Genomic DNA, 25,476 nt, shown 5'->3' with positions numbered 1-25,476 from the left:
TGAACTCAGGACCTCCAGAAGAGCAGTCAGTGTTCTTAACCTCTGAGTCATTTCTCCAGCTCCCTCTCCCTTGTTTCTTGCCTGGGGATCCTAAAAGTCCTGCCTCTATCTCCCTTCCATCATTGGCCACTGTTAACTCTATTTCCCAACCAGAGCCAACTGGGGGCAGTGTTCCTTTAGCCTATGTGCAGGACACTGGAAACAGGTTTTTGAGTAACCTGATTAGCATGAGAACTCAAGCTGCTACAGTTTTCTCGTGGTTTGGTTGGATCAGGATAACTAGGGCTTGCTGTCTGTCATGGGGTAGCTGTGCTTTGGAGGTGTCACATTGGCCTGGTTCGTGTTGATTGTGTTGTTTCGAGGGCCTTTAGCCATCTAGATGCTTTTGCTCCATGGATGTTCTCATTGTAGCCGGATTGAGAGGAAGGTGAACCTGGATGGTCCTGGTGTGGCAGGCCTCTGATGGGCTGCCTTGGGCTGTATGGTTGCGAACCTGTGGTTCTGTATGCTTCAGGAGTCTCAGGTTTGATGAAGGTGGGCAGATATGTGGCAGGAGAATGGAGGACCTCTCGGATGGCGGGCTGCTCCAGCAGCTTGGCTTGCCCCAGAGGACTCAGATAGCAGGGAAGAAGGGTTGGGGAAGGGAACCTTACCTGTGGTTCAGGAGTCTGATGGAGGTGAAGGAGAGGTGGCAGGAGAGTGGAGGTTCCCTGGGTAGTAGGCTGCTCAGAGCAGCTTGGTTTGGCCCAGAAGGGATTCTGTTATTTCCAAGGAAAACTGCCAATATAACATACTATTTCCCTCTCTCCTCCTCCTTTTTTTTTGGGACAGTCCCAGTACAGGCCTCTGGCTCTCCTAGAACTAGAGTTTCTCCTGTCTCTGCCTCCCAAGTGATTGAAGGCATATCCATAACATCTGGCAAGTTCCTTTTGTCTATTTTTCTATTTTTTTTTTGCAAGCTTAAGTAACATTTTATAATATGTAGAATGAAGATTAAAATAAACATATTGATGAGCAACAACTTGTAAACTTAACAAACAAAACATGGAAAGGCTTGATTCACAAATATCTTCTGTGATGAATCTGGATATTTCTGGTTTTGTTGTTCTTTGTTTTGTTTTGAGACAGGGTTTCACTGTGTAGCCCTGGCAGGCCAGGGACTCACTGTAAACAAGGCAGCCTGGAACTCAGAGGTGCCTGAATTTGCTTGCAGTGAGCTGGGATTAAAGACACCGCAGGCTGTGAATCTTGAATGTCAAAAGCAGCCTGAGTCCCTGCTTTTGCTCTTTGTCCTCTGTGAGGAAACTTTATTGTGTGCCGGGCACCCGCTCTTAAATTACTAAAAGATAAGTTCCTGGCAACTTCCCTCCTCCAGAAAATTGTAAAACTCTTTTGAAATGATTAACGCATGGTCTGGTTTCTGCAAACTAGCTTATTGCCACTTAACTGGCAGTGAGGTGGTTCCTCAAATAGCTGTAAACTCCACGGAAATTAAGGAATTAAGAACTTTACAGTGAAAATCCGGAAAAGCGGCACCTTACATAAACATTCGGCTCGTTAGAACTGGACACAGTTCATGGTCTCCTTGTTTCCTAAGTAGGTGACACTACATTGCAGACACACATCAATGTAGAAATCCAGGACCTTTAAATAATACAACTCACTCTCCTAGGACTCCTGCAACGCCATCGCACAGACTTGTGGGAAATGTAGTCTGCAGCACGGTGACGTCACAGGTCTGCACTTTTAGTAAACAGTTCATCTTTTAGTAAGCATGTGCGGCTCTTATCCAAAGCTGGGCCAGACTCTGGTCCTGCTGTGCTCTCCCGTTGGATCTCTGACATGGAGGTTGGTCCAGGGTTCAGTCATCCCAGGGTCTGTGCGGGGTGCATAGTTCCGGAAGGAACAGGGACCGGATGGAATGGGAGCTGGGAAGAGCTGATTTGGAGGAGCTTTCTGGACAGGGCTGGTGAGAGGGCGCTGCGGGGGTTGGTGGGACTGACCCCTGCGTTAGACTGACAGAAATCAAGGAATGGAGAAGCTTGTAAGTTCAAGGATTGCCTGGGCAGTGTTGGCTGGGTGAAGGTCTTTGCCTGGGCATGGTGATTCTGGGCGTACACTTTCCAGCTTTCTGGTGGAAGCATTAGCTGGGTCACTCTCACGTGGATATTACTGGATCTGTCAGTAAGTTTAGTTAAGAGGAGATCTGGTCCTTTCTGTACTTTATGGCTGTCTGTCACGGAGTTCAAGACCACTGAAAAAAACTCCGAACAAAACTAGGAATTATGAGATAAAACCAGCCGGGCGGTGCTGGCGCACGCCTTTAATCCCAGAACTTGGGAAGCAGAGGCAGGCGGATTTCTGAGTTCGTGGCCAGCCTGATCTACAAAGTGAGTTCCAGGACGGCCAGGGCTACACAGAAAAACCCTGTCTCGAAAAACAAAACACAAAAACACACAGAGAAAGAGAGAGAGAGAGAGGGAGAGGGGGAGGGGGAGGGGGAGAGGGAGAGGAGAGAAGAGAGGAGAGAGAACCAAACAAAAAACAACCCAAACTGCTTTATTTAGAGCCACAATCTCCTTTGCCAGTTTGAGAACTGCTGCAAAAGGGAAGATAGGGGTTGGAATTTTTAAAGGCACACACCACAAGTATCTCAACTCTGGGGATTTTCTGCTATGTGGGTTTTTTTTTTTTTCTTTTTTTGGTTTTTTGTTTGCTGTTTGTTTTTGTTGCTGTGTTGTACAACAGCTTAGTTGGAAATGGAGCTAGCTTTTAACTATCACACATGCAATAACTCTTGTCTTGCTTTGAGGTGACAGAAATTGCTAGGTTCCAGGGTCAGAGTTTTGCGTACTGGAGATTGAGGTGTGTGATGTTTCCTCCACTTACCTGGAAATGAATTGTGAATTTACAGATGGTTCACTTGGATTAGGAATCTCTCGTGGAAAGTGTTTAATTCCTCACTTGAAATGACACAGATGTTTTCTGAAAGGATATTGAGCTGTTTCTCAGTGGAGGATGAACTAAAATCTCCCTAAGTAAAACAAGAGATAAAACTTTTGCCTCAGAGGTTGTAAGCCTGAGATCGAAAAACCTGTCACAAGGTGTTAACAAAGGACACCAGAGGTGCCCTCGTGTTAACACTGCACACACGCTGCCTGTTTCAGTTGGTCAAACTCTTTTGTAAATGTACAGTTCTGATTTATAGGTTTTGTGTACATATTGTCTGTCCAGAATGACTAACCTACTGTTGAACCAAACATCTATGTTCCCCAATAAATTCTCTGTGTTTCTGGATGTCATAGCCTCTTCAGTCTCTCCTAGCTGAGAGACTGTAAGTCTGGCCCTGCTGTGAAGAAGATTTTTTTTTTCCCTTCAACATCTCAGTGTTAGATCCTGGTTTTCAACATCATAACAAGAATGTCTACTGATCCTTACATTAACATCCCCATCGGAGGGCATAACAATGCCATCACAGGAGACTCTGAGAGTTGCATTGCCATAGCAAGCCTACATGTGGAGTGAAAAATAATAGAAACTACCAACTCTCCCTATTCCATCCAGGATGGTGATGTGAGTGTGTGAACCCCTTTCAGGATGGAGACATGAGCTGGTGTGAGGCCTGATGGCTTAGGGATTTTACTGATTTGGAGGGAGCATGAAGGTCTGTGAAGGGAACACAGCCCTGTACACCTGATTGGCGCACGGTGGGCTCCTCACCCTGTCCTTTGTGTGTGGTTTTGTGTTTTGCTGTTTTTCAGTCAAACCAAGGGTTTGTGACCTGGAGACTGGCTTATGACTCTGCAGTTTATTTGTATGTATTTTATTACTAGTGCTTTAAATTGATTAACAGTGTGATATCATTCACTTGTCCTTATTTCAGGAAATGCTGTCCTTCTGGGATGTGGCCATTGATTTTTCTCCAGAAGAGAAAGAATGCCTGGAGCCTGCTCAGTGGGATCTGTACAGGGATGTGATGCTGGAGAATTTCAGCCACCTTGATTTCCTGGGTGAGGATTGCATCTATCTTCTTCACCATCAGTGTCTAGCTTCCCCCTTTGATGCAATATCTCACTGAGTTTTCTATTATATCCTTCCTTTTAAGGAAATAGTGGGGAGACTGACCTATAGCTAAAAATCATCTTGCTTTCTCTTCTGTTTGTAACCTGTGTGTGTTGGAAGTATGTTTCCTTTACATGGGAATCATAGAAAGTTAATATAAATATTTTGCAATTGAATTTTTAATGTTTTCCCTTTAAATAAAGGTCAGTATAAGTGCCTCTTCAGTATTCCAATATACCAATCAGAAACATGTAAATAATTAATTTTTTTGATTTTCTAACTTCCATCATCTCTTTTCTTATAAGCAGTATTCTAGACGGAACCATACTAGTCCCAGTAGAAGAACACTCAAATAATGTTGTTCCTCTTTCCTACAAACAGGTCTTGCTGTTGCTAAACCATACTTGGTAACATTTCTGGAGCAAAACCAAGGATCTTCGGGTGTGAAAAGCCAAACATCAGCCACCATTCCTCCAGGTGTGTAGAAGTGAGTGGGTCAGATGATAGATGAGACATCCAAAGATACGAAGGAAAGCCAGGATTTACCATGAACATTGAGACATTTGTTATGGTAGAAATTATTTGTAAGGTATTGCTTTTAATTTCTTCTGCTATAATGAAAAGCCACTCAGATGTTTACAATGGTTAAGGTATCAAGTTTATAGTTCCTCTCTGGTAAGCTCTGCTTATATTTAAGGAACATGCAAAGTTCTTCATTTTGTTGAGTATACATTATAATGTAAGACATAGAGGGATGCCACCCAATGCTCGTCAGATAAAGTCACACTAAATCATTTACTTGCTGGCTATGAAGAACAGGCTGACCTAAAAAGAACTTTTCTTTTCTTTTCTTTTTTTTTTTTTTTTTGGTTTTTTGAGAAAGGGTTTCTCTGTGTAGCCCTGGATGTTCTAGAACTCAATCTGTAGACATGGCTGACCTCGAACTCAGAAATCCGCGTGCCTCTGCCTCCAGAATGCTGGGATTAAAGGTTGTGCCACCACTGTCCGGCAGAACTTCTCACCCTGAAGGGAGGCATTGGCCTTACTCTGTTTTGGCTTGGGTGAATTTTAATCACTGCTTCTATTTCCTTAGGGCATTTAGGTCTATTTAAATTATATATATGATCTTGACATAACTTCAGTGAGTGGTATCTATGAAGAAAATTATGCATTTATTTTGAATTTTCCAATTTTATGAAGTACCAGTGAAGTATGACCTAATAATTCTTTGGATTTCTTTGGAGTCTGGTGCTATGTCTTCCTTTTTTTTAAAATTCTTTTGATTTTGTTAGATCAGATGTTCTCTCTGTGTCTTTTCCTTAGTTTGGGTAAGAGTTTGTCCATCTTGTTGATTTTCTCAAAGTACCAACTCTTTGTTTCCTTGATTATTCCTGCCGTATATCGTCTTGGGTATGTTTGCTTCTTTCGTTCTAGGGCTTACAGATGTGCTGTTACGTTGGTAGTCAGAATGAGATCTCTCCAATGTTTTTATAAAGTCGTTTAGTGTGGTGTTCGTAGGACGACTTTACTTGTGACCCATTAATTTCCATATGTTAGGCATTCATTTTCATCCAAGTCTAGGAATTTCTTTCCATTTCTTTCTTACTTTCTGCCTTGACCCAGTAGCCATTCAGTAGAGAGTTTTCAGTTTCTGTGAGTTTGTAGGCTTTCAGTTGCTATTGAAATCTACCTCTAATCCATGGTGGTCCAATAGGATACAGGGAGGTATTTCAGTTTTATTATATCTTTTAAATCTTGCTTTGTAACTGGGTATATGGTCAATTTTGGAGAAGGTTCTGTGAGATGGTAAGAAGAAAGTATATTCTTTTATGTTTGGATGACATGTTCTTTTGTATATATTTTAGGTACATTTGATTCATAACATTTGTTGGCTCCATTTCTTCCCTGTTTTTGTCTGGATGACATGTCCATTGGTAAGAGTGGGGTACTGAAGTCTCCCACTATTAATATGTGAGGGTCAATGTGTGATTTAAGTTTCAGTATAGTTTCTTTTGCAACTATGGGTGCCCTTGCTATTGGGACAAAGATGTTGAGAACTGAGATGCTGTCCTGGTGGATTTTTCCCTCTGATGAGGATGAAGCATCCTTCCCCATGTGTTCTGATTAATTTTGTTTGGAAGGTTTTTTTTTGTTAGATATTACATATTAGAATAGCTACACCAGCTTGTCTTTTAGGTCCATTTGCTTATAAACTCTTTTTCTAACACTTTAATCTGATGTAATGTGCATCTTTGATGTTGAGGTGTGTTTGTTGTGTGCAGCACAAGAATGGATCATGTTTTGCATCCATTCTGTTAGCCTTTTACACTTATTGGAGAATTGATGTAATTGATTTTGAGAGATATTAATGACCAAGGATTGTTAATTCCTATTATTTTGTTGTTGGTTGTTGTGTGTGATTTTTAAAAACCGCACTTGCTCCTTTTCAGGTCCTCTACCAGCTAGGCTCCAAGATCAGCCGCTCTGGTCTTAGCTTTGCCATCAGGCATTTTCCCCTGGAATAGCAGTTTCTCCCCACTCCTCATGGCTAGCTTTGCCAAGCCACCAGCTGGCACCTTTCTTGAGAACTCCAGGAGCTGCTGTTCAGGCTCCACCAGCTAACCGCCATGGCTGTGCTCTTTCTCCTCCTAGCCACCTTAATGCCGTGGATGGAGAACACTAGACAGTTTCGTTATTTTAAAACTCAATGGATGTGCAAAGAATTTCCTGCCTCAATCTTATCAACTAGGTTTCTCCATCTTCCTTGGCCTTGGCTTGCAACAGAGGCTACAAACTCTAGGGGCCCCAAGACCTACATGCTGTTGCTTCTTCCTTGCTCCAAAACCTTTTCCAAAATCCTCTTTCTCTCCCTCTTCTCTTCCTCTTGGGTCCCCGAAGTTCCACCTTTTCCTCTTCACCCAGCAATTGGCTTCTACCTCCTTTATTGACACAGTCAGGAACCAATTAGGGAATTGACACCTCCCTTTACATCTCACCTTTTCTGTCCAATAAAAAAACAAAAAAACAAACAAACAAAAATCAGAAAACCCCTATTCTTCCAGATATAAATTGAACAAAACTAAAACAATGATGTAAATTACACAGTATGAGGTACAAGCAACATCCAGTCCATCAGTTTGTCAATTTAGAGAAAGTACCATATTTCCTAATTGAAAGAACTATGATTCTATCCCTGGATTGTGTTTAGAATTTTAGCCTGTAACATCACTTGAAAACCATGCCATCTACTCTATAAACTCTCTCTGTGTTAAGCAACTTGAATTTGATTATGAGACTAAAACTAGTCTTCAACCCCATCAGAAATCCAAGAACAACTAAATATTACCTGAAAATATAGAAGCCCAGAGAATAGCATCTGAAACCTGACCCATTTATAGAGACAGTTGACTGCCTGAACAGTCCCCCATTTTTCAGAATCCAAGAGTTTCTGTCTTCAGTCTTTTGGCCAAGGATCATCTTATCTGACAGACTTTATGCAGAAATTTGAAGGGTTGCTGACCCTGTCTTAGCAATGCACACATTTCTAAACTGCAAGGTCTGAAACCATTGAAAGACAATAACTTCATACACATGTTTCCTTCCTAACAAATTCCATAACATTCTTTCCTAACAAATTTACATAACATATTTGTGTTAGTGAATGTCATTTCACCAATGTGCTTTATGAATTACAAACATATCTTCTAAAATTTTTCCTATTATATTTTTAGCAATAAGGATTTAAGTGTGCAATAAATTTTCTTTTTTATTTTGATGATGGTCCAGGTCTTAGTCAGGGTTTCTATTCCTGCACAAACATCAAGACCAAGAAGCAAGTTGGAGAGGAAAGGGTTTATTCAACTTACACTTCCATACTGCTGTTCATCACCAAGGAAGTCAGGACTGGAACTCAAGCAAGTCAGGAAGCAGGGGCTGATGCAGAGGCCATGGAGGGATGTTCTTTACTGGCTTTCTTCCACTGGCTTGCTCAGCCTGCTCTCTTATAGAACCAAGAATACCAGCCCAAAGATGGCACCACCCACAAGAGGACCTCCCCTCTTGATCACTAATTGAGAAAATGCCTTACAGCTGGATCTTGTGGAGGCATTTCCCCAACTGAAGCTCCTTTCTCTGTGATAACTCCAGCCTGTGTCAAGTTGACACAAAATTAACCAGTACAATTGACCCCTTGTCAACTCGACACACAAACACTTTACTAGTAAGCCTCAACCCTTAGTTCTTATTCATCCCCAAGATCTAAATAACTTTAAAAGTCCCACAGTCTTTACATATTAAAACTTCAATCCCTTTAAAATATCCAGTATCTTTTAAAACTCAGTCTCTAACTGTGGGCTTCACTAAAAAACTTCCTTCAAGAGGGAAAAATATCAGGGCACAGTCACAATCAAAAGCAAAAATCAATCTCTAACCGTCCAATGTCTGGGATCCAACTCACGATCTTCTGGGCTCCTCCAAGGGTTTGGGTCACTTCTCCAGCCCTGTCCATTGTAGCACACAGCTTTTCCTCTAGGCTCCAGATGCCTGTACTCCACTCCTGCTGCTGTTCTTGGTGGTCATTCATGGTACTGGCATTTCTAAACCAGTACTACCTGGGTGACTCTTACACATTACCAAGTCCTGCTGCAGCACAAGGTACAACCTTGACTATCTCTGGAACACAGCCTCTGTGCTCTCAGAAAACACGTCCCAGAAGATGTCACCTCAATGATGCTGGTTTCTTCTTAATCACCACTAATTTCTTATCTCCAGCTAACCAGCATCAATAGTCCCAGTAATGCAAAGCTTTTGCTTTAGTAGTTCTGGTATCTTGTTAATCACAGCTGATTCTTCAGCCCCAGCTAACCAGAACCACAGAATCTTCACAATCCAAAATAGCAATGGCCCTGAACAGAGTGTTTAATTTTCCCTCTGAAATTTCACAAGCCAGGCCTCCATCTTCTATACTGTTCTCAACATTATCTTCCAAGCTCCTACACAGCATCTGACAGAGCTCTTAACACCGAATGGATCTTCTAGCTCAAAGTTCCAAAGTCCTTCCACAGTCCTCCCAAAAACATGGTCTGGTTGTCACAGGAATACCCCACTATGCTGGTACCAATTTTGGTCTTAGTTAGGGTTTTACTGCTATGAACAGACACCACACTTTTTTATAAGACAGGCAAGTCTTATTAAAAAACAACATTTAATTGGGGTTGGCTTACAGATTCAGAGGTTCAGTCCATTACCATCAAGGTGGGAGCATGGCAGCATCCAGGCAGGCATGGTGCAGGAGGATTTGAGATTTCTATGTCTTCATCCAAAGGCTGCAAGTGTAAGATTGACTTCCAGGCAACTAGGATGAGGATCTTATGCCCACACTCACAGTGACACACCTACTCCAACAAGGCCACACCTCCAAATGGTGCCACTCCCTGGTCTAAGAATATACAAACTATCACAGTCCAATCACACACAATCACAATTGGCTTTCTCTTTCCATGCTACACTACTTTATACCTTCATGATTTCCAGCTGTATCGTATGTGAATTGTTTAAATAACCTTTTTAAAGTAACCTTTGCATTACTGGGACTATTGATGCTGGTTAGCTGGAGATAAGAAATTATCGGTGATTAAGAAGAGACCAGCAGCATTGAGGTGACATCTTCTGGCTTATTGCTGTTACTAAAATGATCTGACAACTTACTTAGCTATTTAACTTTAAAAAATATGACATTATGTCTATGTTCTATTTACTTCTGCAGTTATTCCAGTAGAAGAATAGATTAGTTCACCTACTACATTTTTTGACTTATGTTCAGTGCCTACAACTATTGAAATATACTCTAGATTTTCAGTTATGGTTAAATATGTATAAGTGAGGATCACTATTCTAAAGATAATCATTCTAAGTATGATGAATACTTCTCATATTTTGTTCATATATGAACTCTTGCTCAACAGGAACAACAGGCAATGAATTTAACAATCACAATGAGGCCATTGATCACAGCTCTCTAAGTATGCAATGCCAGAGAATTCATACAGGAGAGGAACCCTACTACTTTGAAGACTGTGGTAAGGCCCTTAGTTCTCAGGCAACACTTTCTGTACTCCAGGGACATTTTATTGGCGACAAACCCTACAAGTGTAGAGAATGTCATAAAACTCTTAGTAGTCGCTCATCACTTTTAATACACCAGAAATATCACACTGATGAGAAAACCTACAAGTGTGAAAAATGTGGCAAAGGGTTTTTCCGTTCCTCAGATCTTCAGCATCATCAAAAAATTCATACTGGAGAGAAACCATACAAATGTGAAGAGTGTGACAAAGCCTTTCTTCATCACTCATATCTTAGGAAACACCAGGCAATTCATACTGGAGAGAAACCCTACAAGTGTGAAGAGTGTGGAAATTCATTTTACTATCCTGCAATGCTGAAGCAACATCAAAGAATTCATTCTGGAGAGAAACTTGACAAGTGTGAAGAATGTGGGAAAGTATTTTCCTCTGCTTTCTTTCTTAACCAGCATAAAGGAATTGATTCCGGAGAGAAAAGGTACAAGTGTCAAGAATGTGGCAAATCCTTTTGCTATCGTTCATATCTTAGGGAACATTATAGAATGCATTCTGGAGAGTATCCCTACAAGTGTGAAGAATGTGGCAAAGGGTTTTCCCGTTCCTCAAAGCTTCAGGAACATCAAACAATTCATACTGGAGTTAAACCTTACAAGTGTGAAGAGTGTGGGAAATGTTTTTCCTCTTTTACGTCCCTTAAAAGACATCAAATCATCCATTCTGAAGATACTCCCCATGAGTGTGTAGAATGCGGCAAAAGGTTTTCTAGTTCTTCCCGCCTTCAGGAACATCAGAAAATTCACATTGAAGAGAAACCCTACAAATGTGAAGAATGTGACAAAGCCTTTCTTTATCACTCGTTTCTTAGGAGACACAGAGCAGTTCATACTAGAGAGAAACCCTACACGTGTGAAAAGTGTGGGAAATGTTTTTCTTCCTTTACATCCCTGAAAAGACATCAAATCCATTCCATAGACATTTCCCATGAGTGTGTATAATGTGGCAAAAGATTTTCTAGTTCTTTCCACCTACAGGAACATCTAGAAATTCATACTGGAGAAATCATACAAATATGAAGACTGTCACAAAGCCTTTCTTTATCATTCATTTCTTAGGAGACTTGAGGCAGTTCACAGAGAGAAACCATACAAGTGTGAAGAGTATGGGAAATGTCTGTTCTTTTCTTCAACCCTTAAAAGACATCAAATAATTCATTATGAAGTCAGTCTCTACAAGTGTGGGGAATGTTTAAAGCTCCTTGTATGCTGTCTACTCTTAAGAAACACAAATTTGTTCATTTTGGAGAGGAAGAGTTAGAGCTTACATTCCAAAATATTCATACTGTAGAAAAACCATACAAGTGTGAACAGTGTCTCATTGCAGGATCTTACCGCTGTGTACCCACCAAGTTAATTATTTTGAAATGTTAAGTAGGTAATATCCACCAGGAAAATACTAAGAATGTGATTAGAGGCCAGTAGAGATGTTACTTTGATGTAATCTTTCCACTACTCTATAAAGCAGTGGGTTTGGAATATACTTTGATAAATTTCTTTCTTCTGTGACTATCAATACACCATGAAGTTGTTACCATGCTGTTACATTGTTGTTTAGGTTGCCTGAACCTGAGTACTGGGCCATGGTATAGTTACTATTGTTTTTCCCAGCAGGGTCACCCAAGCGCCTGTAATAATGTCTCTTATGGGTTTTGTAAGAAGTTCCATAAACTCACATTTCTCACCAAGATGGACTTTGGTGAAATGATCTGCATTGGTGCCTGCCAGCTTGAGGTGTATGAGAATTAATGTTTGTCTCCCCCAGGAAGTGCTGAAAGAACAGGTTGTCAGTCACGTTTGGTTCCAGAATAGAAAATCTCTAATCTGCTTTAATTAAGTAAGTAGTGTGTGAGTGTGTGTGTATGTGTACCATCATCATTTTCATAGCAACAAATGCACATACTGTAATAGGACCAAAGCAAATGTCACATACTGTGATAAGGACCAAAGCCAAATGCACTCACTGAGCATAGATGATAGATTTGATTATTGTTGGGACCTAGGAAAAATATTAAAGCCTAGATGGAACGTTATGGCCTAGGTGAAATGTTAAGGCTTAGGTAACAGTTACCTGCCATTATAAGGAAACTTTATCACATGTTTCTGCTGCTATTAGGAAATTTTCTAATGTGAAGATTGATTAAATATTCTGTTATATTCTCTGCTCTTGGAAACCAATCACTATAGAAGTCAGTAAAACTGTTTTGTGTAGTTACCCACAATAAACTTGGACCTGAACCAACCATCCAATAGCACTTCCTGTACCTCTGTATCTGTTGTTGTGGTATAAACTGCTCCTGGAATAGGCACCTATGTATGAGATATAAAAACTATTTATAATACTATTTTGAATTATACATGAGTAATGTTTAAGTTCCCAAGACCTCCTGGGGAAATGACATCTAACTTGGCAGAAAGAGATATGTAAGTGGGTAACTGACATCCTGGTTGCCAAATTAATACATGAATGTTAGACCAAGTAAGTCTCTGACACAGTGGAATACTTCAACCAATGGGAGCAGGATAAGTGCACAACAAAGACATGTTCCTGAGGAAACCCCCTATCCCTAATTCCTAAAGGTAAAATAACTTGTCACAGATGTTTGTAGATTTGGGCTTAAAAATCCTGTAAGATCTAAACTCTATGTCATTGTTCTATTCCCAAATCTGGACCGTGGCCCTGGTCAGTCGGTCCTTGGGCGTATGTTCAATAAACTATCTTTGTCTGTAAGATTGGTGTCTGCTTGGTTTGTGAGGCTATTCCTGGACCCCAACATCAGATGCCTGGTTGACAACTATGCAAACTTGAATGTATGCAGTTCTCCCTTTATTCTTGATACATATACCCATCATCACCTCAAATTTTCTCGTATGGGTTCTTTCATTTGCCAGTAATGATGTAAAGACAGAATTTTCACTTTGTGTACTGTGGCTATAAAACCCAGTGCTGCTAACATAGGGTATTCCTCTGTAATGGCTGCTTTCATAGGTATGGAGCTGTCTATGTATGCTATCATGAGTGTAACATAGTAAACATTCTTCTTCAGCTGTGAACCATGGGAATATAAGGAAAATGTATTTTCCGGTGCAATAATCAACTGATATTGGAATAACCACTCATCTTCTAATTGGATTTGAAGCTAAGCTCACACGCTGTAACTAATAACAGGTGGTGTCAATGAGGGGATGAACTGTGCCTGGGGAGGAGATAAGTCCTGGAGAAAATTCTGATAAGTGGGCATAGTAAGTAGATGAACCCAAGTTCTTTCAGTTTATTTTCTTTTTTACCCAGAAATTCAGGCACCTCTTAAAATCTGCCAGAAAATATGAATTGTGTGATAGAGGTGCAATAATACACAAACTCACAACTGGTCAAATTGTAGGGACACACTGACCTCGTTGGAACACCTACGTCACACCCCTAATGACAAAACGCAGGGATCTATGAGGGGGAAGAGGTAACAAGATGGTCAGAGGCAGGTGTAGTGATGTCTACAGTGAAACAGCATTGGCCAGAAATGTCACTGCCATTGCCTGCATGAATTCACTGTGGTTAATAAGTACATGGACATGTGCAGAAAATAAAACAACTCATAAAGCATGCATGCATACATGAAGGCCTTGTTTATGCTACACCTTGAGTGGAGCAACTATTGGTAATCGATAGCTCCTGTGGGAGACAGTCGGTCTGAGAGGCATCTATGTCCAGTCCGTTGTCCTAAATCCCTACACATAGAACAAGCACTAGATGACATTAAGAAAAGCCCATGAAGTAGAGGATAAAATACTTTTAAGGGTAAGAAGTAATAGATGGAGGATTGAGGAGACTCCGTGAAAACATGCGCTGCGCATGTGTTCTCCCACAACAAATAACCAATTTCAAAACAGTTGATTTTGCACATAACCAAAGTTGATCTATTTTAGCAGTGATTACATCACATGACTCTGGCTGCCACAGAGAGACGGCATCTTCCTGGGAAGGCATCATGCAGAGATGACACACAGTCAGACTCACTTAGCATCTCCCACTTGGCTTTGTCATGAGTAAAACAAGAAAGATGAGCAGTGGACTCTTCCATCCCACTTTGTTTGGTATGCATACTGATCACAACTGCTTTGGTTACTGGTTATCTACAATTATTAATGTTAGTAAAATAGTTTAACAATTGAGTTATTTGGCCGGGCGGTGGTGGTGCACGCCTTTAATCCCAGCACTTGGGAGGCAGAGGCAGGCATATTTCTGAGTTCGAGGCCAGCCTGGTCTACAAAGTGAGTTCCGGGACAGCCAGGGCTACACAGAGAAACCCTGTCTCGAAAAAAAACAAAAAACAAACAAACAAACAATTGAGTTATTTGGTGTATAAAAAAATTAAACACAACATATCACTTAGTTGTTTTTTTGTTTTGGGGGGGGTTTTTTTGTTTTTTGTTTTTTTAGAAAACAGCTTGTAAATGTCATGTGCTCAATAAAGAAAACAGAGAAATGACTAATCCTTTAGATCTTGAAGAAAGTGTCTCAGATTCAGGCTTAAATCCCTTCCTTGTCCATAACAATGAAATTATTTTATATTTTAATTTATAATTCCGTGTGTGTGTGTGTGTGTGTGTGTGTGTGTGTGTGTGTGTGTGTGTGTATTTCCGAGTAACACAGAGGCAGATGTCATTACAAATGGAAATGACCTTTATGGACATAGATCTGTTCTAAAAGAGAGTAATTTTTCAGAGCTATACTCTGAGGGAAGCTTGTCAAAGGACCAGCATAAGGTGAAGATTGTTGCAGAAACTCACTCTCTGGTGTCATTGCTCATTTCTCTCTTTTTAAATTTCAAACCCTATTGTGTACAGTGTTGAAAACATAAAATAAGATCACACACCAAAATTAGCAAAACCTGAAGAGTACACACCCAGTTAGCTTCTGTACACTTAACATGGATATTCAAAACCTAATCTGAGTAATTCATATTGGATTTAAGACTGTCTGTATTAAATATGTTTCACATATTTATGCACCAAAAAATCCAAAATCCATGATGGAGTTGGAACCTAAAAATTAGTTATCTTTTCACAACTCCTGAAAGGCAGCCTCCTCATCTTTAGGGAAATTAGCATGTGCTAAGCCTTGGGTATTCATACACGAGACATTTACAAGATCTATGAGACCCTCCCTGCTGAAGGTTATATAAATAGGACTGTAGGTGAGGAGACTCCCTCATTAGAGGAACTTCCTGCATTCATTCAGTGAGTTGCAGTCATGGTGCGCTCCTGATTTCTTACCCAACTCCAGTCAGATCTTTAGTAGTGCTCCTGCGCTTAAGCTGCTGTTTGAGTCCCCCCTGTTCCTGACTCATCCCTCAATCACACGCCTGTCAGCATTCCCAATACTAACTCACTGTTTCATGAACATAGAGGCTTGGGTGAAATTTTGTCTTCCACTAGAACCAGCTCTGATGTGAGTAGACAGTCTTTTTTTTTCTTTTACATTGGAAAACAATCACAGAACAGAGTGTCTTTTTAATTGTCATGAGACAACCCATGAGGAGTTTTTCTTTCCTACTTGTGGTTAAAGTGCTGAACAGTCAGCTGCAGAGAGTGTGGCCGCAGGCCAGCGTGGTCCTGAGCAGGAGCAGACAGTTTACACCTTGACCTACAACTGAGGCACAAAAGGGTAACTGGGAATGTCATGGCATTCTGTAAACTCAAAGTCCATCCCCATTGACACACTCATATGACCAGACCACACCTACTAATCCTTCCTGAACAGTTCCTACCAACTGGGGCCCAAGCATTCACTTGTATGAAGCTATAGGATGCCATTCTCATTCTAAACCACAGTGACGTTAAAGTTGCAGAAACTGTTAAATCTGCTGTAATTGTAAGAGGAGAGATTCGCTCCAATAAAGGGCATTGTGGAACTCTGTACTGAGCCATGAAATGTGCCCTGAGCCAAGAGCAAGTCCGTGGAAAGTCTATCTTATGGAAGTGCAATTTCATTTGAAACAACACCTGGACCACCTGGGTCAGCACCCAGAGACAATGGAAACTTTGCAGTGGGTCCTGACATTATGCCAACATGGGAACAGAACTTGACAGCACTGGCCACAGTGTCCAGAGTTTGTAGGCTATGAGGTGGAACATGTAGGTCTAACAGAACTTTTCAGCATTCTTACAGAGAAGTGCTTCTGGTGCAATTTCTGTGATGTACAGGGTCCCTCTAACAGTCCTGTGGGGTCACATAACATTGAACAAACAGGTCCTATGAATATATGAATAAAGCCACAGAGATGGAGTTTGGGGTTGCCAAATTCTTTGTAGGCTAATTCACTTTATTCAGGGCCTCAGATGCCAGGTATCTGATGCTATAGGAACTGAGTGTTGCCATTGCACTGATGGCTTACTTTGTTCCTATCTTTTCATACTACAAGCTTCCATGCCCCTTCTCCAATTTGTATTTATTTATATATAAATTGTATATTTACATAATTTTATTATATATATATAAGAATTGATGAGGAAAAATTATTTTTATATCCTGACTTGGGTCAACTGAGAGAAGTTCAAGGAAGATACTTTTGACTTTCAAAATATTGTCCCATAGCAATAATTTCAGCACCAGAGAAGCCAAAGCTAGTTGCACCAGATAAATCAAACCTCTGCATAGGGAACTCCAATAGTGGATGGTGGGCTATTATACACATCAGTGTGATCCCAGGAACTCTGCATCCTTGCTCTTGGGAGAGGGGGAGGTAAGCATGAGCTCAGGGATCGCCTGATGATTAATATTCGCCTGAGTTGTGAAAACCCAGGGAAATGTTGCAGCAATTTTGGTAGAACTCTCAGAAAAACTAACAGTCTCATATAAGCTAATGGGATGGATTCTGGGAGATTCTTACTAGTAAACAACAGGAAGCAGGACTTTAACTTTGTTTGATAATTTAGGTAATCTATGTCTATTGACCAACTTCCTACACTCTATGGATTCAAATATTCACATGAGAGCTATTTCCTGCAGTGGCTTCTGATCTGTCTACAGCTTATAGTTGATTTTTAGAAGAGCCATGCACAGGGTATTCACTCCAGAGTGATGGCTCTTAGGCCTTGTGGTGATCGCCTGTGAATAATTGGTGGTTATGTAAGATTCATGGGGTTGTTCTTTTATGGAGGTTTGGGGGGGGTTGGTTTTTTTTTTCCGTTTTGTTTCATTTCATTTCATTTTGTTTTGTTTTGTTTTTTGCTGTGCATTGTAATGCCAACTGCGGGCCCAAACCTCAACCTTCTTCCTTGGGAATTTCAGAAGCTTAGCATGACCTCAACCATAAAACAGTCCTGGTAAACCTGCACTCTTCTTCTTCTTCCTCTTCCTCTTCCTCTTCCTCTTCCTCTTCCTCTTCCTCTTCTTCTTCTTCTTCTTCTTCTTTTTTGATGAAATGTTTTCTTCATTTACATCTCAAATGTTTCCCCCACTCCCTGTCATCTCTCCCAGAGTTATTTACCCCATTCCTCTTCCTCGTCTCTGAGTGGGTGCTCCCCACCCTCCACATCTCCCTTTCCTTAAAAAGGAAGTCTCTACAGGATTAGGCAAATCCTCTCCCACTGAAGTCAGAGAAGGCAGTCATCTGCTACATATGTGGCAGTGACCTAGGACCAGCCTGTGTATGCTCTTTGGTTGGTGGCTTAGTCTCTGGGAGGCCTCAGGGGTCCAGGTTAGCTGGAATGGTTGGTCTTTCTGTGGTGTTGCCATCCAATTCTGCTCCTTTGGTCTTTCTCCTACCTCTTCCAGATGGATCCCTGGCCTCAGTCCAATGACTGGCTAAACTATCTGCATCTATCTCAGTCAGCTACAGTAGAGCCTCTCAGAGGACAGTCATGGTAGTATCCTGTCTGCAAATACAACCTAGCATGAGTAATAGTGTCAGATTTTGGTGCCCATCCATTGGATGGATCCCAATTTGGGCCAGTAACTGGTTGGCCTTTCCTTCAGTCTCTGCTCCATTTTTCTGCCTGTATTTTTTTTTTTAAATACAGGAACAATTCTGGGTCAAAATTGTTGAAGGTGAGTTGGTACCCCCATCCCTCCACTGGGGGCCTCTACTGGAGGTGGTCTCTTCAGGTTCCATGTTGGGCACTTCGGCTAAGGTCACCCCATTGAGTCTGTGGAGTTTCACAAATCCCAGGTCTCTGGGACTTTCTAGAGATCCTCCCTACCCCCATCCCTGGAAGTCACATATTTACATTCCTTTGTCTTATAGAATCTTTTTAGTTTCATGGGGTTTTGTCATTTGTTTGTCAATTGTTGATCTTAGAGCCTGAGCCATTGGTTTTACATTCAGGAAATTTTCCACTGTGTCAGTGTGCTCCAAGCTATTTCCCAATTTCTCTTTTATTAGATAAAGTGTATCTGGTTTTATGTGGTGGTCCTTGATCCACTTGGACTTGAGCTTTGTAGCAAGGTAATAAATACAGACCTATTTTCATTCTTCTACTTGTAGACATCCAGTTAGACCAGCACCCATTTGTTGACGATGCTTTCTTTTTTCCACTGTATGGTTTTGGCTTCTTTGTCAAAGATCAAGTGTCCATAGGTGTGTGGGTTTACAGTTATGGAACGCTTCACAAATTGAGGTATCATATTTTCTAGGGGCCGTGCTAAAATCATTCGACTTTTAGTATATGTGTTGCCAAAGCCAGCACCAAAACTGGCATTCTTATCATGATTTTTTGGTTACCTAGTGGTTTCCTCAGACAACTCCTAGATCAGATAAGAGGTTTTGATATGCCGGAATAGACTTGCTAAAAGGCCCTTTGTGTAACACTCAATAGAATTCTGCAAAACTCCTAGACAGTCACAAGCTGATTCCTCTGTTGCTTTTTCTAGAGCTTATCACTGTAAGACCCCCCAACTCATGATGTGTTTCTTTGGCCCCTAGAAATGAAGCCCAGCATGGGGTTCTTTGTTCTTTTCCCCTCACCCCAAAAGAAAGGTGACTGCTGGGTGACCCACCCAGGCATTTGACCCTTTGTGTAAAGGGATCAAGAATGTCTTACACAACTTCCCCAGTCTTTGTTATCTAATCTTCCCCTCACTTTTTGGGAGCGATGAGCTGTAATTCACCATCCCCGTTTTTTTTTGTTGTTGTTGTTGTTGTTGTTTGTTTGTTTGGTTTTTTGTTTTTTGTTTTTTTTTATGATGCTTATCCTATCCTTCCCTCACTTTATGGTTCATTCTTTAAAAACCCTCAACTGCAATTGCTGGGGGTCGATCTCCTCTGCCCCTGTGTGGGTTATAAACTCGGCCTCAGCATGCTGATAATATTTGAATAAACCTCATGCGATATTGCATCAAGAACGGTTTCTCTCTAGTTATTGGGACATCAGCTCATCCCAGGACTTGAGCGAGGGTCTCCCCAGAAATGGGGGTCTTTCAATCACATCTTGCAGTGTCTTTTTCTCTTACCATCTTGGTAACTCAGTACACTGACAACTATTCACAGGGTGTCAGTACAGGAGAACAAGGCTCCCTTATGCATGTGCAGTACTGGATATTAAGCCAAAGCCTCCTTCTTTCTAGGCTAGTGCCTTGCCCCTAAGGAAGCCCTCGTCTGTTTTTCCACTTTTGATTTAGAAACAGCCTTCAAGGTTTCCCCTACCTGATTTGGACTGAGGAACCTTGTGCGATTACCTCCAGAGCAGCTGGAAGCATAAGGAAGGTTACCCAAGGGGGTTTCCAAGTTATTCTTAAACAGATAAGGCTCAGCCAGGCGGTGGTGGCACAGGCCTTTAATCCCAGCACTTGGGAGGCAGAGGCAGACGGATCTCTGAGTTCGAGGCCAGCCTGGTCTACAAAGTGAGTTCTAGAACAGCCAGGGCTATACAGAGAAACTCTGTCTCGAAAAACCAAAAAAAGAAAAAAAAAAAAGCAGATAAGGCTCATCCCCACATTTGGTTATTGCTGCTGGCATTATAAGCAAAACTGCAGACATGTTATTTCCCTCTCTCCTCTTTTTTGGGACAGTCCCACTACATGCCTCTGGCTCTTCTAGAACTAGAGTTTCTCCTGTCTCTGCCTCCCAAGTCACTAAAGGCATAGGACTTCATTGCTTTTCAAGCTTTAGTAACATTTTTACAATACATAGATTGAAGATAAATATCAACTTGTTGATGAGAAACAACTTGTAAACTTAACAAACATCATGTGGAAAGGCTTGATTCACAAACATCTGTGATGAATCTGGATATTTCTGTTTGGTTTTGTTTTGTTTTGTTTTGTTTTGTTTTGTTTTGTTTTGTTTTGTTTTGAGACAGGGTTTCACTGTGTAGCCCTGGCTGGCCTGGGACTCACTGTGTAAACAAGGCAGTCTGGAACTCAGAGGTGCCTGAATTTGCTTGCAGTGAGCTGGGATTAAAGATGAGTACCACCACCGCAGGCTGTGAATCCTGAATGTCAAAAGCAACCTGACTTCTGTTTCTGCTCTCTGTCCTCTGTGAGGAAACTTTATTTTGTGCTGGGCACCAGCTCTTAATTACTACAAGATAAGATCCTGGCAACTTTCCTCTGACTATATTACTTGCATGTAATTAAAATGGTATAAAAGCAGATTGGGAGAAAATAAACCTGCCTCAGCCTCAGAACTGACTGGGGTCATGCTGCAATGTTGTCTAATTGTCTTTTTTCTTTTTAATCCTCACTCTGTGCTGGAGAACCTGCTGACTGACTGGGCTGGCTTGGTCATTATACTATGGCGTAAACATTAAAAATGGTATTGAGGAGCTCTGGGCCGCTCAGGGTCCTGTGATTAGCACATTGTCGGCTCCTCATCCTGTCTTTTTGGTGGTTTCATTCATGTATTGCTACTTTTCACTTCAGACCGGTGTTTGTGAGTGGGCTGGAGAGATGGCTCAGTGGTTAAGAGCTCCAACTGCTCTTCCAAAGGTCCTGAGTTCAAATCCCAGCAACCACATGGTGGTTCGGCTTGCAACCATCCGTAATGAAATCTGACTCCCTCTTCTGGTGTGTCTGAAGACAGCTACGGTGTTTGTGAGCTTGAGACTGTCTCCTGACATTGAAGTCTGTTGGTGTTTATTTTACTATTAACGGTTTTAATTAATTAACAGTGTGGAATCATTCACTGGTTTTTATTTCAGGAAATGCTGTCATTCAGGGATGTGGCTCTAGATTTCTCTCCAGAAGAGAGAGAATGCCTGGAGCCTGCTCAGTGGGATCTGTACAGGGATGTGATGCTGGAGAGTTGGAGCAACCTTGATTTCCTGGACAAGAATTGCATCCATACTGAACACTTTTTCACCATCGATGTGTAGCTTCCTTTTGATATTTCGTTCTATTAGATCCTTCCTTTTAAGGAAATATTGGGGAGATTCCTGTATAGCTTAAAAACATCTTGCTTTTCTTTCTGTGTTTGCAGCTTGTCTGTATGTTTCCTCCCCCTCTAGTGGGAATCTTAGAAAGGTTATTTATATATTTCACAATTCAATTATGTAATGAATTAATTTTTTATGATTTCTTTTATTCCAACATCTCTTTCCTTATCAGCATTGTACTAGTAGAGCCTATTCCCAGGAGAAGAACACTCAAACAGTGTTGTTCTTCTTTTTAACAAACAGGTCTTGCCGTCACTAAGCCATACTTGGTAACATGTCTGGAGCGAAACCAAGCGTCTTCAGGTGTGAAACGACAAAGAGCAGGCACCGTGCCTCCAGGTGTGTAGAAATGAGGGGATCAGAGGATAGATGAGACATCCAAAGATACAACAGAAAGCCAGCATCTACCGTGAACATTGAGATTATGTTGTGGTAGACATTGTTTCTAAGTATTACTTTTCATTTCTTCTGCTCTGATGCAAAGATGTCCCTCAGACATCTATAATTGTATAAATGCCTATGCTTGTATTTGCTCTCTGGTGAGCTCTACTTATTCTTTTTTTTTTTTTTTTTTTTGGTTTTTCGAGACAGGGTTTCTCTGTATAGCCCTGGCTGTCCTGGAACTCACTTTGTAGACCAGGCTGGCCTCGAACTCAGAAATCCGCCTGCCTCTGCCTCCCGAGTGCTGGGATTAAAGGCGTGCGCCACCACGCCCGGCTGCTCTACTTATTCTTAGCGAGTATGCAAAGTTCCTCATTTTGTTGAGTATACATTATAATGCAAGACGCAGGGAGATACCGCGAAAGGCTGGCCTGACTGAGGTGAAGAGCAGGCTGACCTAGAAAGACCTTTCCACCCTGAAGCTGTTTTGACTTGGGAGACATTTTATGCATGTATTTATCCTCCTTGGATTGGAGTTTAGCTTCTAGTGCCTTCTGCAGGGTGTATCTGTGGATAGATTGTTGGTTAAATCTGACCTTGACATGGAATATCTTGTTTTCTACCTCTGTGGTAGGCTTGGATGGCATCCATGGTTCCTTAGAGTCTGCCAGACATCTGTCTGTTCATGCCCTTCTGGGTTTAGAGCCTCTGTTCAGAAGTCAGGTGTAATTCTAGTAGGTCTCCCTGTATATGTTACTTGGCTTTGTTCCCTTGCAGCTTTTAATATTCTTTCCTTGTTCAGTATGCTTAGTGTTTTGATCATTATCTGGCATAGGGACTTTCTTCTCTGGGCCAATCTATTTGTTGTTCTGTAAGCTTCTTGTACCTTTAAAGACATCTCCTTCTTTAAGTTTGGAACATTTTCTTCTATGATGTTGTTAGAAATATTTTCTAGGTCTGTGTGCTGGGACTTTTCTCCTTTTTTTCTATTCCTATCTTTCTTAGGCTTGATCTTTTCATGGTGTCCCATATTTTCTCCATGTTTTGTGCCAGGAATTAATTCTTTCTTTCTTTCTTTCTTTCTTTCTTTCTTTCTTTCTTTCTTTCTTTCTTTCTTTCTTTCTTTCTTTCTTTCTTTCTTTCTTTCTTTCTTTCTTTCTTTCTTTCTTTCTCTCCCCTTTCTTTCTTTTTCGTTTTTTGTTGTTTGTTGTTTGGTTTTTTTTTTGAGATAGGGTTTCTCTGTATATCCCTGGCTGTCCTGGAACTCACTTTGTAGACCAGGCTGGCCTCGAACTCAGAAATCCTCCTGCCTCTGCCTCTGGAGTACTGGGATTAAAGGCGTGTACCACCAATCCCGGCTTGTCAGCAATTCTTTAGGAACATTTTCTTTGACATCTTTATCAATTTCTTCTACATCTGAGATTCTCTCTTATATTCTGCTGGTGATGCTTATCAAAGTAGTTCCTGTTATCATGCTCTCCTGCCTTCAGGATTCGTTTAGTTTGTGTTTTCTTTATTTCTTCCATTTTTGTTTTCAGGTCTTGGAACAGTTTCACTTATTTCCTTTACCCCTTTGTTCATTTATGTATTTAATTATATGGGCTTTCTTTAAGAGATGTATTGATTACCTTCAATTTTTTGAGTTTTCATGAATTTCTTTAAGGGATTTATTCACTTCCTCTTTAAGGAACTATATTATCTTCATATAGTTGGATTTAACGTCTTTTGTTTGTACTTCAGCAGTGTTGGAATATTCAGGGCTTGCTGTAGTAAGATAGCTGAGGTCTGGTGGTGACATATTGCCTAGGTTGTTGTTTTTTCCTTACACTGGCCTCTAGCCATCTGGGTTTGGCATAGTTATGAGTCTTGATCTTGATTTCTGCATTTGTCTTAAGTAATGGGTTTTTTTTTTTTTCCTCTATAGTATCTATTTCCTCTCTGGTCTTCTGGCCTAGGTGGCCTGTATTTACGGTGACAGGTGAGTATACTGGTTCACTATTGTGCCTCCAATGTGGTTTTGAAGGCCTGGGTGATCTCTAGCCTTCTGGGTGCTGGCATGGCCTTTGGGTTCAGGGTGCTCACTTTGTTTCTGGGGGTTCTGAGGTTTTTCCTGGGTTCCGAGTTCCAGTTGTCCTCTGCTTCTGCAAGTTTTATGGGCTGGGATATGGTGATGAGGGGAATGTGAGCTGTTTGGGCAAAGCTGTGTGGGCTCTAAGGAGTGTTTCTGGCCTGTAGGCATGGCTTTATCTTAGTTTCTGGGTACCAGCATGGCCTTTGCCAAAGTAGGGGGCTTCTGCTATAGATATAAGCCCTACAATTTACATTTAAGAAATAAAAACATATTCATAAAATTTTGTAATATTATGAATATAAACATGATACTTCCAGTTATGTTAGAGCTAGTAAAATGCTTTGTTGCAGAGTCTAGTCACTAGACCTGTAGGAAGCATGTCTACATTTAACATGAGTCCAAAAGGAAGAAGGGAACACGTGTTCCCCTCTAAAGGTCTCCTGCTGATTTTTTTAAGACTTCCTTCTTGTGTGTATAGGGCCACTGGCTTCCAGATTTGTTCAGTAGGCATTGAGTACAAAGTGATTATAGTGGATGTCTCCACTGCTTGAAAGATTTAGGGTGTTATCCTCCGTAGCATGAGAGAATCCATCCTCCTAAATTGAAAGACTTGAGGAGTAATTCATCTCTCCTACAGATAAGGAAAGCCTGGTTTGGCTTACAGGTCAGAGGGAGACAGGAGCAGCAGATGCTGGCAAGTCCTTTTCCCCATGCTTCCTTATCCTGTGATGTGTAGCCGTCCAGCAGCCACGGGCAAACTAGGTTTACCTGAAAGGGGGGCTGGAAATAAGATAAGGGGGAGAGAAGAATGAAGCCAAGACAAAGGTCCTGATCAAGGCTCAAAGTTTAATAATAAGCTTTAGATATATAAAGGAAAAAATCCATAAAACCCATCCCCTTCCTCAGATGGAATATGTTGTAGCAGCAGGGTCAGCGCAGGCAGCCAAAAAATCAAAGTTCCCATGGGAACCTGCAACTGCAGCCAAGACAGACGTCTTTGTCAAGGTTAATAAGACCTGTCACGGCCAATGTTCAAGGTCTGCTTAGCCTGCTCAAGGATGGGAAAACTGCTCAGCCTTTTCAAGGCTGGGAAAGGCTGACTCAAAGCTGAGAAGGCTACAATGATGAGTCTAGCATGCCACACTCTCTGATAAGTCTGTGTTCCATCAGAGGGTAAGTGTGCTACTGGATCCTAGCAGTGTCCTCCATGCAAATAGAGTGTGTAGATTTAACCCCTTTAACTCAAGAATTCAATTTCGATATATATATATATATATATATATATATGTATATATATATATATATATATATATATATATTTTAGTATACCTGATTTTGAATGTTATTCGATATTAAGCAATATTTAAGTTGAACTTCACTGTGTTTGAGATACCTGCCTTATGCTTAACTTTGGCATGTACAAAGCACAAATGGAAGGTGTAAATTTGTTTCT

General features: G+C 41.1%; 2 protein-coding genes across 3 annotated transcripts in view; both read left to right on the top strand.

Moving 5' to 3' along the window:
* The first annotated feature begins 1,735 nt into the window (after positions 1–1,735).
* Positions 1,736–12,929, top strand: Zfp874a (zinc finger protein 874a). The gene is made up of 4 exons (NM_177712.4): positions 1,736–1,848; positions 3,884–4,010; positions 4,444–4,539; positions 10,026–12,929. The coding sequence occupies exons 1-4, from the start codon at positions 1,843–1,845 to the stop codon at positions 11,138–11,140; spliced, it is 1,344 nt and encodes a 447-aa protein (NP_808380.1). The 5' UTR covers positions 1,736–1,842; the 3' UTR covers positions 11,141–12,929.
* Positions 10,058–25,476, top strand: part of Zfp459 (zinc finger protein 459) — a 38,270-nt gene continuing 22,851 nt past the window's right edge. Inside the window, exons 1-2 of one of the 2 annotated variants that reach the window (XM_030247305.1) lie at positions 10,058–10,139; positions 21,815–21,910. In XM_030247305.1, coding sequence (XP_030103165.1) covers positions 21,846–21,910 — 65 coding nt within the window. In that variant the 5' untranslated portion in view covers positions 10,058–10,139; positions 21,815–21,845. Of the gene's footprint in view, positions 10,140–13,018; positions 14,291–21,814; positions 21,911–25,476 lie in introns of those variants that run through there. The other variant, XM_006517282.3, reaches the window with a different exon arrangement.

The sequence above is a fragment of the Mus musculus genome, chromosome 13 (assembly GCF_000001635.26).
Source record: "Mus musculus strain C57BL/6J chromosome 13, GRCm38.p6 C57BL/6J".
Taxonomy (NCBI): domain Eukaryota; kingdom Metazoa; phylum Chordata; class Mammalia; order Rodentia; family Muridae; genus Mus; species Mus musculus.
The sequence above is the reverse complement of the archived record's forward strand: the minus strand, read 5'-3'. Positions and strand labels throughout refer to the sequence as shown.